We start from the raw sequence: 13,504 nt of genomic DNA, 5'->3' as shown, positions 1-13,504 counted from the left end.
TAACACTCTCATGAGTATGATTTATCATCACTATCGGAATTAGAAAAAATCGACTATGCTACATGTACACTAAAATCAGCCACTAAAGTTAGCTACCAATATAAAATACATGTTAAAATATAAATACATATTAAAAATAAATTAAACTACACATGTATTTATACACAAATATATTGGTAGTTAATTTTAGTGGCTGATTTTAGTGTACAAATAGCATTTTTGAGGAAAAATACATATCCATATCACTTTTGCAAGTGCGTTACTTAGAACACCAATAGCAAGGAAGTTTGTTGAGGTAAAGAAAGATGAAGATAAGGTTTGAAAGGTACCTTGTCCCCTGTGACTTGTGAGCGATGACTATATATAAGTAGAGAAGTCATGAAGTTGCATGTACAGTTAAGTATGAACGACGACGTCAAATGCAAAGTTGTTAGCAAAGTGAAATAGTAGTGGAAAAAAGATGGTTGTTAGAGTCTCCACCCAGTATACACTCCATTTTAGAGAACGCGGACACTTTATACTTGCCTATGAAACCTATTTAACTTTGAAACCTATTTCAATTCAACTGATAATAATGGGGTTCTTGTGTTCTCTTGCTTTCTCCATACAGTTTCTTCTCCTCTTCTCATCCTCCATGTTCACAAACTGTTTAACTTTGAATGATTCAACTACTACTCATCATCATGAATGCCATCAACATGAAAGCAATGCCTTGCTCAGCTTTAAACAAAGCTTCTTCATAAGTAAGTATGCTTCCTACAATCCTTTCAGTTATCCTAAAACTCTTTCTTGGAATCCGTCCACAGATATGGTTCCATGGATCCCAATATTACCCTTTTCTCACTTGTGCATCTTCAAAGCCTTGATCTTTCAGACAATCACTTCAATCACTCGCAAATTCCAGCCAGGATAGGTGACTTGTCACAACTGAGGCATTTGAATGTTTCTCACTTTGGTGAAACCACATTTTCGGGTGAAGTCCCAACTCAAATTTCCCATTTGTCCAACTTGTTATCCCTTGATTTTCGCAGCTATATTGTGGCACCCCTTGATAATTTATTGATCAACCATTTACAACTCAAGGTATCCACTCTAAAAAGCTTAATTCAAAACTCAACAAGACTGGAACAACTTCGTCTTAATTTTGTCACCATTTCATCATCATTACCTCACACACTCACAAACCTTACATCTCTGCAAACACTCTCTTTTCGCCAATGTGAACTATATGGTGAGTTTCCTATTGGAATATTCTCTCTTGTAAACTTAACATCTTTGAATTTTGCAAGAAACCAAAATTTGCAGGGCACATTACCTGCATCCATTGGAAACCTGACCAATTTAGCTTACTTGGCTCTTGGAGGTAATAGCTTTCATGGTGAAATCCCGCAGTCTCTTTTTAGACTCGAAAATCTTGTAGCTTTAGATCTAACTTCTAATTTTTTCAAAGGCCGCCTAGCACTTGACATGTTTTTGAAGCTAAGGATGCTTAAGGATCTTGACTTGTCTCTCAACAAATTGACTTTGTTCTCACAAAATAGGACTGTCAATGTGACAAACCTTCCTCCAATTCAGTGGTTAGAATTGAGTAGGTGCAATTTAAATGGAGAAATTCCAACTTGGATAATGAACTTGACCACTTTAAATCTCTTGAATCTTCATAACAATAATCTTCAAGGTGAAATTCCATATTTCCTCTTCAAGTTAGAGAATCTTACAGGTCTTGATCTAGGTGCTAATATGTTGGAAGGACAGATTGAGCTTGGCATGCTTTCCCAGCTCCAAAAGCTTACTTATCTTGGTTTAGGCGGAGGCAACAAATTGTCTTTTGTTGAAGGGAAGAACACTACCAACGTAACATTTCCTCCTCAAATTCAATCATTGGAATTAGGGTCATGCAACTTAGTTCATTTTCCCAATTTTATACCGCACTTGCAAGAGTTGACTGATCTTTTCATACCACTGAATAGCATAAAGACTATACCGAGTTGGATATGGAATAAAACAAACTCTTCAGAGTTTGGAAATTTCCAACAACCTGTTAATAGGAGAAATATCCCCCTTGATATGCAATCTACAATCCCTTATATATCTTGATTTATTTTCCAACTACTTAGTTGGCATGATTCCATCATGTTTGGGAAGCTTTAGTCAATCTCTTCAATATTTGTCGCTTGCAGGAAACAAACTGACCGGCAATATTCCTCAAACTTATGTGAAACGAAATGCCCTTCACTGGATTGATTTTAGTTCTAACAAGTTGTATGGTCAATTACCAAGAGCACTTGTCAATTGCAGAATGCTAGAGTTTCTTGATGTGAGACATAACCATTTCAATGACTCATTTCCTTTCTGGTTAGGATCTCTTCCCCAGTTAAAGGTTGTTTCTTTACGTGATAATCAATTTCACGGAGCTATAATGTGTCCATTGAAATACACATTTCCCCAACTTCGAATCATTGATCTCTCTCAAAATGGTTTCTCAACAAAATTAACATCGGAAATAATCATGTGCTTCAAATCGAATTATTTAAAAAAAAAGGAATAAATAAATAGACCTCAAAGCAATTTGTCAATTATATCTATCTAATCAAACAGAATAACACAAGTTTTTTGTTGCTTAAGTTATAATTGAAATAAATTTCATAGAAAGATTATTTAATTTAATTTAATTTAATTTCTTTCTAATCACATGTCAACCCTGCTATTTAATGATTTTTGGTTGTAAATTAAGTGTAAAAAAATTATAATTTTGTTGGCAATAATATTAAACATGCTACTACTATAACAACAAAGTCTTGTCCCACTAGATGAAGTCGACTATATGGATCAAATGATGTCATTGAGCTCTATCATATATCATTGAGCTCTATCATATATCATGTCTACAGAAAGACCGTTTACATGTAGATCTCGTTTGACCACCTCATAGATAATCTTTCTAGGTCATCCTCTACCTTTCACCCCTTGTCCATCTTCTATCTCACTCACTTTCCTGACTGGGTGCTTTGTCAGTCTTCTTCTCACATGTCCAAACCACCTGAGACGCAATTCTACCATCTTTTCCAGAATAAGTGTTACTCCAATTCTCTCTCTTATATCTTCGTTCCTTATTCTATCCAATGTGTATGACCATTTATCCATCTCAACATCTTCGTCTCTGCCACACTTAATTTATGTTAATGCTCTCCTTTGACCGCCCAATACTCTGTACTATAAAGCATAACCAGTCTGATAGCAGTACGATAGAATTTACCTTTAAATTTTAAAGTCACTTTTTTGTCATATATTAAACCAGACGCACTCCGCTTTTTGACCAACCTGCTTGGATCCTATGATTTACATCTTGTTCAATCTCTCTATTATACTGTATGATAGATCCAAGATACTTAAAACTTTTAACTTTTCGTAAGATGTTTTCTCCAATCTTCACATCTATATTAGGATTTTCCCTTCGGCGGCCAAATTTACATTCTATATATTCCGTCTTGTTACGGCTTATACGCAGACAATACACTTTTAGAGCCTCTCTCCATAAATCCAACTTCTTATTCAGATCTTCCATTGACTCTCTCATAAGGACGATATCATCGGCAAAAAAGTATGCACCATAGTACAGGCTCTTCGATATACTCTGTGAGTACTTCCAAGACTAATGTAAAAAGGTATGGACTTAAAGATGATCCCTGGTGTAATCCTATACCGATAGAAAATTCCTCTGTCACACCACCTTGAGTCTTCACTCTAATTGTAACCCCATCATACATGTTTTTAATTGCACGAATATATGCGATTCTTACTCTTTTCCTTTCCAAAACCTTCCATATATAGATCCCTTTTATTACTAGGATACCGCTCCATCATGTGCATCTTAACAGTATGTAGTTTCAGTGGTGGATCTGCTTGGTATAAAGTAAAATTGATTTTCTGTTACTTGTGTCTCTTGTCTCAACCTTCGTTCTATCATCTTTTTCCATAACTTCATGGTATAACTCATGAGTTTGATCCTCTATAATTTTCGCAACTTTGTATATCCCCTTTATTCTTGTAAATAGGTACCAATGTGCTATTTTTTCACTCATCTGACTTTTTCATTAAACATGCTACTGATTTTAGATATTACTAGATTTTAACCCGCGCGATACGCGGAGAATTTAAATTATAAATTTTACATAATATTTTTTTTATTAGCTTTTATAAATTTATGTAAATAAAATAGTATATATTTATATGAAGAATTTAATCGAATAATTGTAATAAAAATAATATTATTATAACTAAAAGATATTTAAAAAAATATAAATTGTTGAAAAAAAGAAAAGTAATATATAGGCGACAAATACACTATATAACTTTTTATGAATACAATTATACAAAGAAGTAGAAAAATTAATGAATACAATCATACAATTATCTAATACACATGTTTAGCAATTTTTTTTTAAAAAAAACTATGCTCATCAACCAAATTTTAGTTGTACAAAAAATTAGTAAGAATGGAGAGAGAGGAGGAGGAAGAGAAAGAGGTATGAATTTATGTGAGAAATTAAAAAAAATGTGTGAAGTGAATATTGATTTATATAGTAAATATAATAATGAGGGATAAATATGAAAGGAGAAGAGAAGAAATTAGATTTTAATCAAATTTATACCTATTAAAAAGAATTAGCATTAACATTAAAAATAATATGTAACCTACATAAAAATAAGAGAAAATGACACTCCCCTCCCCTGCGAGATGCTAAATTGACACTCCCCTCCCCTCTATTTATAAAATGTACACTCTCCTCCCTTATAACTTTTAGAAAACCTCCTCTTTAATCCATTTTAATTTTTTTGTGTTAACTAATGTTAACTTTATCTATTTTTCAAAAAAAATAAATTATTTTTAACAAAATACTCTTTAGCAAAAAATTTATTTTTTGTCATTAAATTTTACTTACCAAAATACCTTTTAATAAATTATTTTTTATTGATTAAATTATATTTTTACCAAAATATTTCAGTCCAAAAAAATTTTAGTCGAACAATTTAATTTTTAAAATATTTTAAGCACTAAATTAGTCCGTAACCCCATTTTTAGACATATTAATTTCTACGCCAAATTTAAGTAAAAAGTTAGACAAATCAATTTCTAATATTATTTATTAAAAGACATAATAATTCTTAAAATTTTTTATAAGTTTCAGATAAGTCCTTCATATAGATAGACAATCTCACATGGGATTGATTTGCCGGCAAAATAAAAATTAAGACACTAATTTGATGATTAAAATTTATTAATGATTAAACTATTCCATTAAAAATTTCTTAAGAACTAATTTAAAATATTATTCAAAAAAATTTGTGATAAATTTGTACCATGTTGCTAAAGAATTAGGGTTTAGGATTTTTAAGTTTAAAAGGTGATAGATTTATTGGTCCATAAATCATGTCTTACATTGTAAAATTTTTATCAGGTCTACTACATATACAAGTCTTTTTGGTATATAAGTTGGCTCAAATCTAACAAAAATAACCTTTAGTTTAGATTGCGTATAAACACGCACTTCTTCCCAACTCTTGAATAGGGCAAATGGTTCTTTTTCTTCAATCAAAACCGCAACGCTCAAAATCCAAACAACGATAAAAATCTCTCAAAATCGTCACGAAAAGTGAAGGAAGTTTCAAAGTTGAATTCGAAAAGAATTATGCGAAAATGAAATAAGAAGATGAAGAAGAAGAAGAAGCAGCAGAAGATGAGGAGGAGGAAGATGAAGAGTTATGAATTATGCAGAATTTATTAGTGCAAATCCACCAAAAATTCTTAAACAATACACATAAATGTCTTAGTTTTACACCGAAATTTGCTACAACTACATAGAAATATTTTATTTAATGCTGCATTTTTCTTCTTCTTTTTTTTTTCTTATTTCTTTCTTTCTTTTAGTTGAATGAATGTAAGTTCATCATCTTCCAAGTAATTTTACAACATTATGTGTTTCTTCTTCTTCTTCTTTATTTGATCTTTTTATTTTTATTCTTGTTAAGAGAGTAAAACAAAAAGAAATTTGAGAAGATAAAATAAGAAAGAAAAGATGAATAAGAAAAAGAAGATGGTGATGATGATAATGAAAAAAAAAAAGAAGAAGAAACAGCAGAAGATGAGGAAGGAGGAAGAGGAAGAGTTTTAAATTATACAGAATTTATCAGTACAATTCCACCAAAAATTCTTAAACAATACACATAAATATCTTAGTTTTACACTAAAATTTGTTGTAAATACACAAAAATATTTTCTCTAATGCTGTATTTTTTTTTTCTTATTTGTTTCTTTCTTTTAGTTGAATGAATGTAAGGTCATCATCTTCTAAGTAATTTTCCAATATTATGTGTTTCTTCTTCTTCTATGTTTGATTTTTTTTTTGTTTTTATTCTTGTTAAGAGAGTAAAACAAGAAGAGAGTTGAGAAGGTAAAACAAGAAAGGAAAGACGATGAATAAGAAAAAAAAAAAAGAAGATGATGATGATGATGATGATGATGATGATGAAAAAGAAGAAGAAGAAGAAGCAGCAGAAGATAGGAGGAGGAAGATGAAGAGTTTTGAATTATGCAGAATTTATCAGTACAAATCCACAAAAAATTCTTAAACAATACACATAAATGTCTTAGTTTTATACCGAAATTTGTTGCAACTACACGAAAAAATTTTCTCTAATGCTGCATTTTTTTTTCTTTTTTTTCTTTTAGTTGAATGAATGTAAGTTCATCATCTTCCAAGTAATTTTGCAATATTATATGTTTCTTCTTCTTTGTTTGATTTTTTTGTTTTTATTCTTGTTAAGAGAGTAAAACAAAAAGAAACTTGAGAAGGTAAAACAAAAAAAGGAAAGATGAATAAGAAAAAAATAGAAGAAGATGGTGATAATGATGGAAAAAAAAAAGAAACAGCAGCAGAAGATGAGGGAGGAGGAAGAGGAAGAGTTTTGAATTATTTAGAACTTATAAGTACAAATCCACCAAAAATTCTTAAACAATACACATCAATGTCTTAGTTTTACACTGAAATTTGCTGTAAATACACAAAAATATTTTTTTTGATCCAAAACTCCTACATTACATTCAATTCAAATTATCAACGATTAACAACAACTTTCACAAACAAAAACAACATTATTCACCTACCGAATCATAAACTATTAACAAAAACATTAACTATAATCGAACCACACCTCAGCCACTTAATTGGATTCATAATAATAATCCACTCTGCTCTGATCCAATTGACAATTTAAACTTGAATCATTCATTATCTTCAACAATAAGATAACTATTCAAATCTGATTTCAAAACTTGATTTCAAAAATGTAGAAAACGAAAGAAATTGCGAAAAACAAAGAAAGAGAATTGTAACGTCCTGAAATATTTTGTTTTACCACCGTTCGAACCTGGTTAGTGGTTGCTTGTTCTGTTTTGTTTTTGCTACTGTTTTACCACAGTTGTTGATGTTGTCATCGTTGCTCTACCTTTAGCCGTCGTCGCTTCTGTTCTGTTGTGCCCCTGTTTGCTGTTCTGCTTGCCTATCAGAGCTGCCGCTGCCTCCGTCCAAATTTTGCGTTTTTTTGTACCTTTTAGTTTGGTACTCTGGGTTTGGTCTCTTCGGTCCCTTGGGATAAAATTGTGAGTAGACTTTACATTTATAATTATAATGTTTTGGCTTTATGTCTATAATTATTTCAATATACGTGCTTTGAACTTAGTTATACTTACAAAGATCTAAATTAAAGGATTTTAAATTGGTTTTAAAATCCTTTGAACTTGTTAAGCTCATTTTAATATGCACATGAGATTATATGTTTTTATGAGACTATATATATGTTTTGAAAAGTTTTATATTATTCTAAAGCATTTGATTTTCTCGAATATGTATTTTTGAAACATTAATGTATTTGTTAGTACTCACTAATTTTAAAATTGTGAAATACGTTTGAAATGTCTTAAAATTGAGAAAATATGATTGAATATGATTTGGATGAGAAAGTATTATTTGATTTGAATTGATACCTCATGTTTGAAAAACCGAAGAATTTGTTATATTCGAAATTATATGTTTGAATTGGTTTGGGAGGTCCGTATAAGAAAATCGTAGTTAACAGCGGTTATGACGTTAATTTAGATGCATCTGCCTCAGACCTCAGCTAGCAGAGGCGTTGCTAGCCTAACGTGTAGGCCACACGTTGGATCTGTTATTCCGTACATATACACGAGAAGAAAGGGTTACCGTTAGAGGTGGAGCCGCCCAAGTGTGGACTTTTGATTTGATTTCTGTATGAGAACTCCCTTATTGATTCACTTATTACTATCAACTACTATTTTCTAATTAAAAATTACTTTGATAATAATGTTTATATGATCTCATATGGATTATAGATGTATTGTCTAGTCACTGAGTTGCAAAATTCACCCTATTTTTTTAAAAATATTTTTCAAAATCAAATACTTGACTATGTAAGATTTTCTATTCAAGAGAAACGATCCACAATGAGTACCTATTTTTTGTCGAGTTCCTAGAAGTATATACTCCATATGTTACAGGTAGGATCCATCCATATTTATTTATTTTACCTTTTGTTAAAAATAGGTAATTATATGGAAAACCAAAATCTGCAGGGCACATTACCTGCATCCATTGGAAACCTGACCAATTTAGCTCACTTGATTCTTGAAGATAATAGCTTTCATGGTGAAATCCCTCGCTCTCTTTTTGGATTAGAGAATCTTGTAAATTTAGATCTATTTTCTAATTTTTTCGAAGGCCGCCTAGTACTTGACATGTTTTTGAAGCTAAAGATACTTAATATTCTTGACTTGTCTGCCAACAAATTGTCCTTGATCTCACAAAATAGGGATGCCAATGTGACAATCCTTCCTCCAATTCGATGGTTAGGATTGAGTGGGTGCAATTTAAATGGAGAAATTCCAACTTGGATAATGAATCTAACAACTTTAAATTACCTGGTCCTTTCCCGTAATGATCTTCAAGGTGAAATTCCATATTTCCTCTTCAAGTGACATGCTTTCAAAGCTCCAAAAGCTTACTGTTCTTGGTTTAGGCGGAGGCAACAAATTGTCTTTTCTTGAAGGGAAGAACACTTCCAAAGTAACATTTCTTTCTCAAGTTCGAGCTTTGGATTTAACTTCATGCAATTTTGTTCATTTTCCCAATTTTATACAACACTTGCAAGAGTTGACTACTCTTTCCATATCAAACAACAACATAAAGACAATACCGAGTTGGTTATGGAACAAAACAACTCTTGAGAGTTTGGAAGTTTCCAACAACCTATTGATGGGAGATATATCCCCCTCCATATGCAACCTGCAGTCACTTGTGGAACTTGATTTATCTTCCAACAATTTAGTTGGCATGATTCCATCATGTTTGGGAAGCTTTAGCCAATCCCTTCAACTTTTGAATGTCTCAGGAAACAAATTGACAGGCAATATTCCTCAAATTTATGTGAAAGGAAATCTCCTTCAGTTGATCGATTTTAGTTCTAACAAGTTGTACGGTCAATTACCAAGAGCACTTGTCAATTGCAGAATGCTTGAGTTTCTTGATGTGAGCCGTAACCATTTCAATGACTCATTTCCTTTCTGGTTGGGATCTCTTCCTAAGTTAAAGGTTCTTTCTTTACGTGATAATCAATTTCACGGAGCTATAATGTGTCCATTGAAATACACATTTCCCCAACTTCGAATCATTGATCTTTCTCAAAATCGTTTCTCAACGAAATTAACATCAGAAATAATCATGTGCTTCAAATCGATGATCATATCCAACAAAAGGCAACTGGATTTCAAGGACGTGATTCATAGTGACAATGCGGAAATAGATATTGATTCGCATCCATTTTCAATGTCCAACAAAGGAGTTGTCATGGATTATCTTGGGAGTCAATACCTTCATCACATGGTGGCCATTGATCTTTCATGTAACAAAATTTCGGGAGAGATTCCAGATATCATGGGAAGTTTGAATGGTCTTGTTGTGCTCAATTTGTCCAATAACATGTTTACTGGCAGCATCCCATCTTCTTTCGGAAAGCTTTCAAGTCTTGAAGTGCTGGACCTTTCTCTCAATAGCCTGTCAGGAAATATTCCTCAACAACTCACAGAACTAACCTTCTTGGATTTTTTCAATGTGTCTTTCAACAATCTCTCAGGTCCAGTACCAGAAAATGGCCAACTTTCTACCTTTGATAATAATTCATTTGAGGGAAATAAAGATTTGTGCGGGATTCAATTGTTGAAGAAATGTGAAGATCATCCTAAGCCTCCATTGCAAAAACCTGATGGTGATCAAGATTCTGAGTCAGGATATTTCTTTGAATTTTATTGGATGGTAATTCTAATTGGATATGGGGGTGGCCTTGTTGTTGGGTTAGCAGTGGGAGATGCTTTTTCTGTGGATGTTTATAGGTTGCTGAAAAAGATCTTTTAAGTCACAAGTCTAGATGTTGGTCTTTTCATGTGTGTAATCTTAGATTATTTTTATTTTTCTGTTTGCATTTAAAGTTATTGTGTTTCTCTTACGTAAGAGTTAGCTATCTGTAAACTCAAATAAAAGTAGACATGATAAAAACAAAAATATAGTGTGTAATATATTTATTTTACTTTTTCTATTTTTGGAATAAGAAAAGCCATACTTTGTGTTCTTTGCATACAATAATCAATTTCCTTTTGCAGTAGTTATGCTTATGCTTATTCAAGACAGGATGTTAAAATGTAAAAAGAAGCAATTGTTTTTTTCAAAAAAACAAGTATTCATTGATATGAAAAAGATTATAAGCAGATCAATTGGGCCAACACTAACAGTACTAAATAAATGAGATTTTTTAACAAAACTAATATTACAACCAATATCCATATTCTAAATAAGAGAAGGGAAAAAAAACTAAAATCTTTTCATTAAAAAAGTTACTAACAAAAACAGGAATTTTCTTCTGCTTTTCTTTCTCTTCTTTTTCAATATTTAAAGTCAACAACACCATAGAAGGAAGGAGAAGCAATGATGATCAATCTCTCTCTTTTTCACAGTAAGAGCACTAATTTTTCTCATAGGAATCGAATGGAGAGTAAAAAATAAAATTACAACAGCACCTGTAAATAGGGACAATAACCTCTATCAAAGGGAGCACAGAACAACCCATTAAGGGAACAAAACCATAGCCTTGAAAAAAAGAGAGCAATTACCAATGAGTATGAAAGGTTAACATATCCATCTATACAGTATTCATAAACATGTTTTTCGGTAGAAGTATGTGAAGTTTAGCATAGTATGGAAAGGAATCTGTAGAATTCTGGTTCTTTTGATTGTAAAAGAAGTTTGCATCAGATGATTTTAAGAATGCACAATTAACTACAGTTAGATATGTTGAAGTAATTGGTATATTGATTTCCTCCGTTCTATATATGTTGATGGTTCACATATGACTACAAATAGGATCTTATTAACTGTAAATTATTGCATAGTCATATACTCTTGTCAACAATGCTATTAAATTTCTTTTAGCAATTATGATTAACATCTGTTGTAAAATTTGAAGCTATTGAGATATGGAAACATGCATAGAACAAAATTGATATGTCCCATCATATTTTACATTATTGTCGATACAACTACACATCTCTGTTCAAAGAAATGAGTAGAGGTCGCTTTCTTGCAGTTCTGAGGCGTATTTGTTTGGATCATAGAAGAACAAAATGCTGTCACTGCCATCACAGAAGATCCCACCCAATTCATCATCACTGGCTATGTTTTGTTGTTGATCCTTTGTGACTTCCTCATCAAGTTCATATCCACATGCATTGTTTGAGTTCTTTTCAACCAATTCCCTAAACAGCACAGAAGCCACTAGTCTTCCTGCAATAATTATTAAAAGAAAACCGTATAATGTGTTCTTCGTTTTTCTGCATTCCTCTCAATTATGTTTTATGTTGAGAATTTAATTCATATAAGTTGCGTTTGGATACTCAAACATAAATACAAGATAGCTTATATGTATATATTTTTTCCCTTTTGAATAAAATAGAGTTGAAGTTAAGAGTTAGACTTTAGTCTACATTAAGAAAAACCTTAGCCTTGTTTTCGGAATGGTGCATCATATTGATTGATTCATAATTAAATGATCGTTCAACAAAATGGTAAAAATGATTGCTAAGAGAGTTTAGTTTTCAGTAATTATTATCAATGATTTTTTTTGCTTTATAGGTCATTGCAAGCTAGAAAAAGTGGTATTCACAGTAAAAGCATCTCTTGAGTTGTATGTTTTTTATTGAAACATTGATATATGACTCAAAAACTGCTCAATTCTTGTGATCTTGAACAAGTATTAATGTTATTTTTATTGCTAAAATTAAAGTAATATTTTTTAATATTAAAAAAAATTAAAGGTAAAAGGTGTCACAAAAAACATAAAGAAGTGTGATATTAAGTTATTAACTTTAGCAACAGGTTTTAGTTACTGGTAAAATTTATAACTACCGCAGCTACTATAATAAGTCACCTTAGACTTCACTTAATATCTATACCATTAAATAATAAGATATACAAATATTATTTTCCTTGTTAGCAATAGTATTTAACTATTTATGCTTTGGGTTCTGGCAGCAGTTACTTTTCCTCTTATGTATACTTGAAAAAGTTACTTTTATAAGAACAAAAAATTGCACCAAAAAGTAGTGACAAAAATATAGTGAAAGAACTACACTACATATATATTAAATAGAAAGCAGAGAAAAGAGAGTGATGCTTGTGGAGGATAACTAAAGAATGGCTATTCTTCGGCATAAGATAAAGTTTGAAACAAGGGTTAATAGTCAAATTCGTCCTTAAAAGATTACTCATTTTTTAAATTGATTCTCAAAGAATTTTTTTAGTCATATTAGTCTCTAAAAGATAAAACATAAGTTAAATTGATACTTCCGTTAGTTAGATGATGACGTGTCATGTTAAGTACCGCGTGGCATGATAACGTGGTAGGTTAATGCCACATGTCACAAGATAATTGGTTGACGTATCAAGTTAGTAATATCTGACATGCCACGTGTCATTTAATATGTCATAAATTTATTTATAATCAAATTAGTCCTTAAAAATACAAATGTAAGTCATTTTGATAGTTAAAATTTTAAAATTGATCAAATTAATGCTTATATAATTTTTTAATAATATTAAATTTTTAATATTTTTAATATTCCTAGTTTTAGCATGAATTGGAAATTTTATTGAAAATATAAATAAATCACTCTAGATTTTATAATTTTTAAAATTATATATTAATTATTATCAAACTATTTTAATAAATATATTTTGTTAAAGTGATTTTTTTGATCTTAAACTTTTATTTTTTAGATTTTTATGTATACTCTTTTATTAAAACATTGTTAAATTAATAAAAATAATAAAATAAACTTTTAAAAAAAATAATTCCACAGTTTTTATTCTAATTTTACCCATCC

General features: G+C 31.0%; 2 protein-coding genes across 2 annotated transcripts; both read left to right on the top strand.

Moving 5' to 3' along the window:
- On the top strand, nt 260-9,936 carry LOC107637263 (LRR receptor-like serine/threonine-protein kinase GSO2). Its single transcript, XM_016340693.2, has 2 exons — nt 260-2,317; nt 9,913-9,936. The coding sequence occupies exon 1, from the start codon at nt 817-819 to the stop codon at nt 2,095-2,097; it is 1,281 nt and encodes a 426-aa protein (XP_016196179.1). The 5' UTR covers nt 260-816; the 3' UTR covers nt 2,098-2,317; nt 9,913-9,936.
- Nucleotides 8,890-10,532, top strand: LOC107637262 (receptor-like protein 12). The gene has a single exon (XM_016340692.2). It carries the CDS (start codon nt 9,012-9,014, stop codon nt 10,482-10,484), a length of 1,473 nt encoding a protein of 490 aa, XP_016196178.1. The 5' UTR covers nt 8,890-9,011; the 3' UTR covers nt 10,485-10,532.

This window comes from Arachis ipaensis, chromosome B04, assembly GCF_000816755.2.
Source record: "Arachis ipaensis cultivar K30076 chromosome B04, Araip1.1, whole genome shotgun sequence".
Taxonomy (NCBI): Eukaryota; Viridiplantae; Streptophyta; class Magnoliopsida; order Fabales; family Fabaceae; genus Arachis; species Arachis ipaensis.
This window is presented reverse-complemented; position numbering and strand designations above follow the sequence as displayed.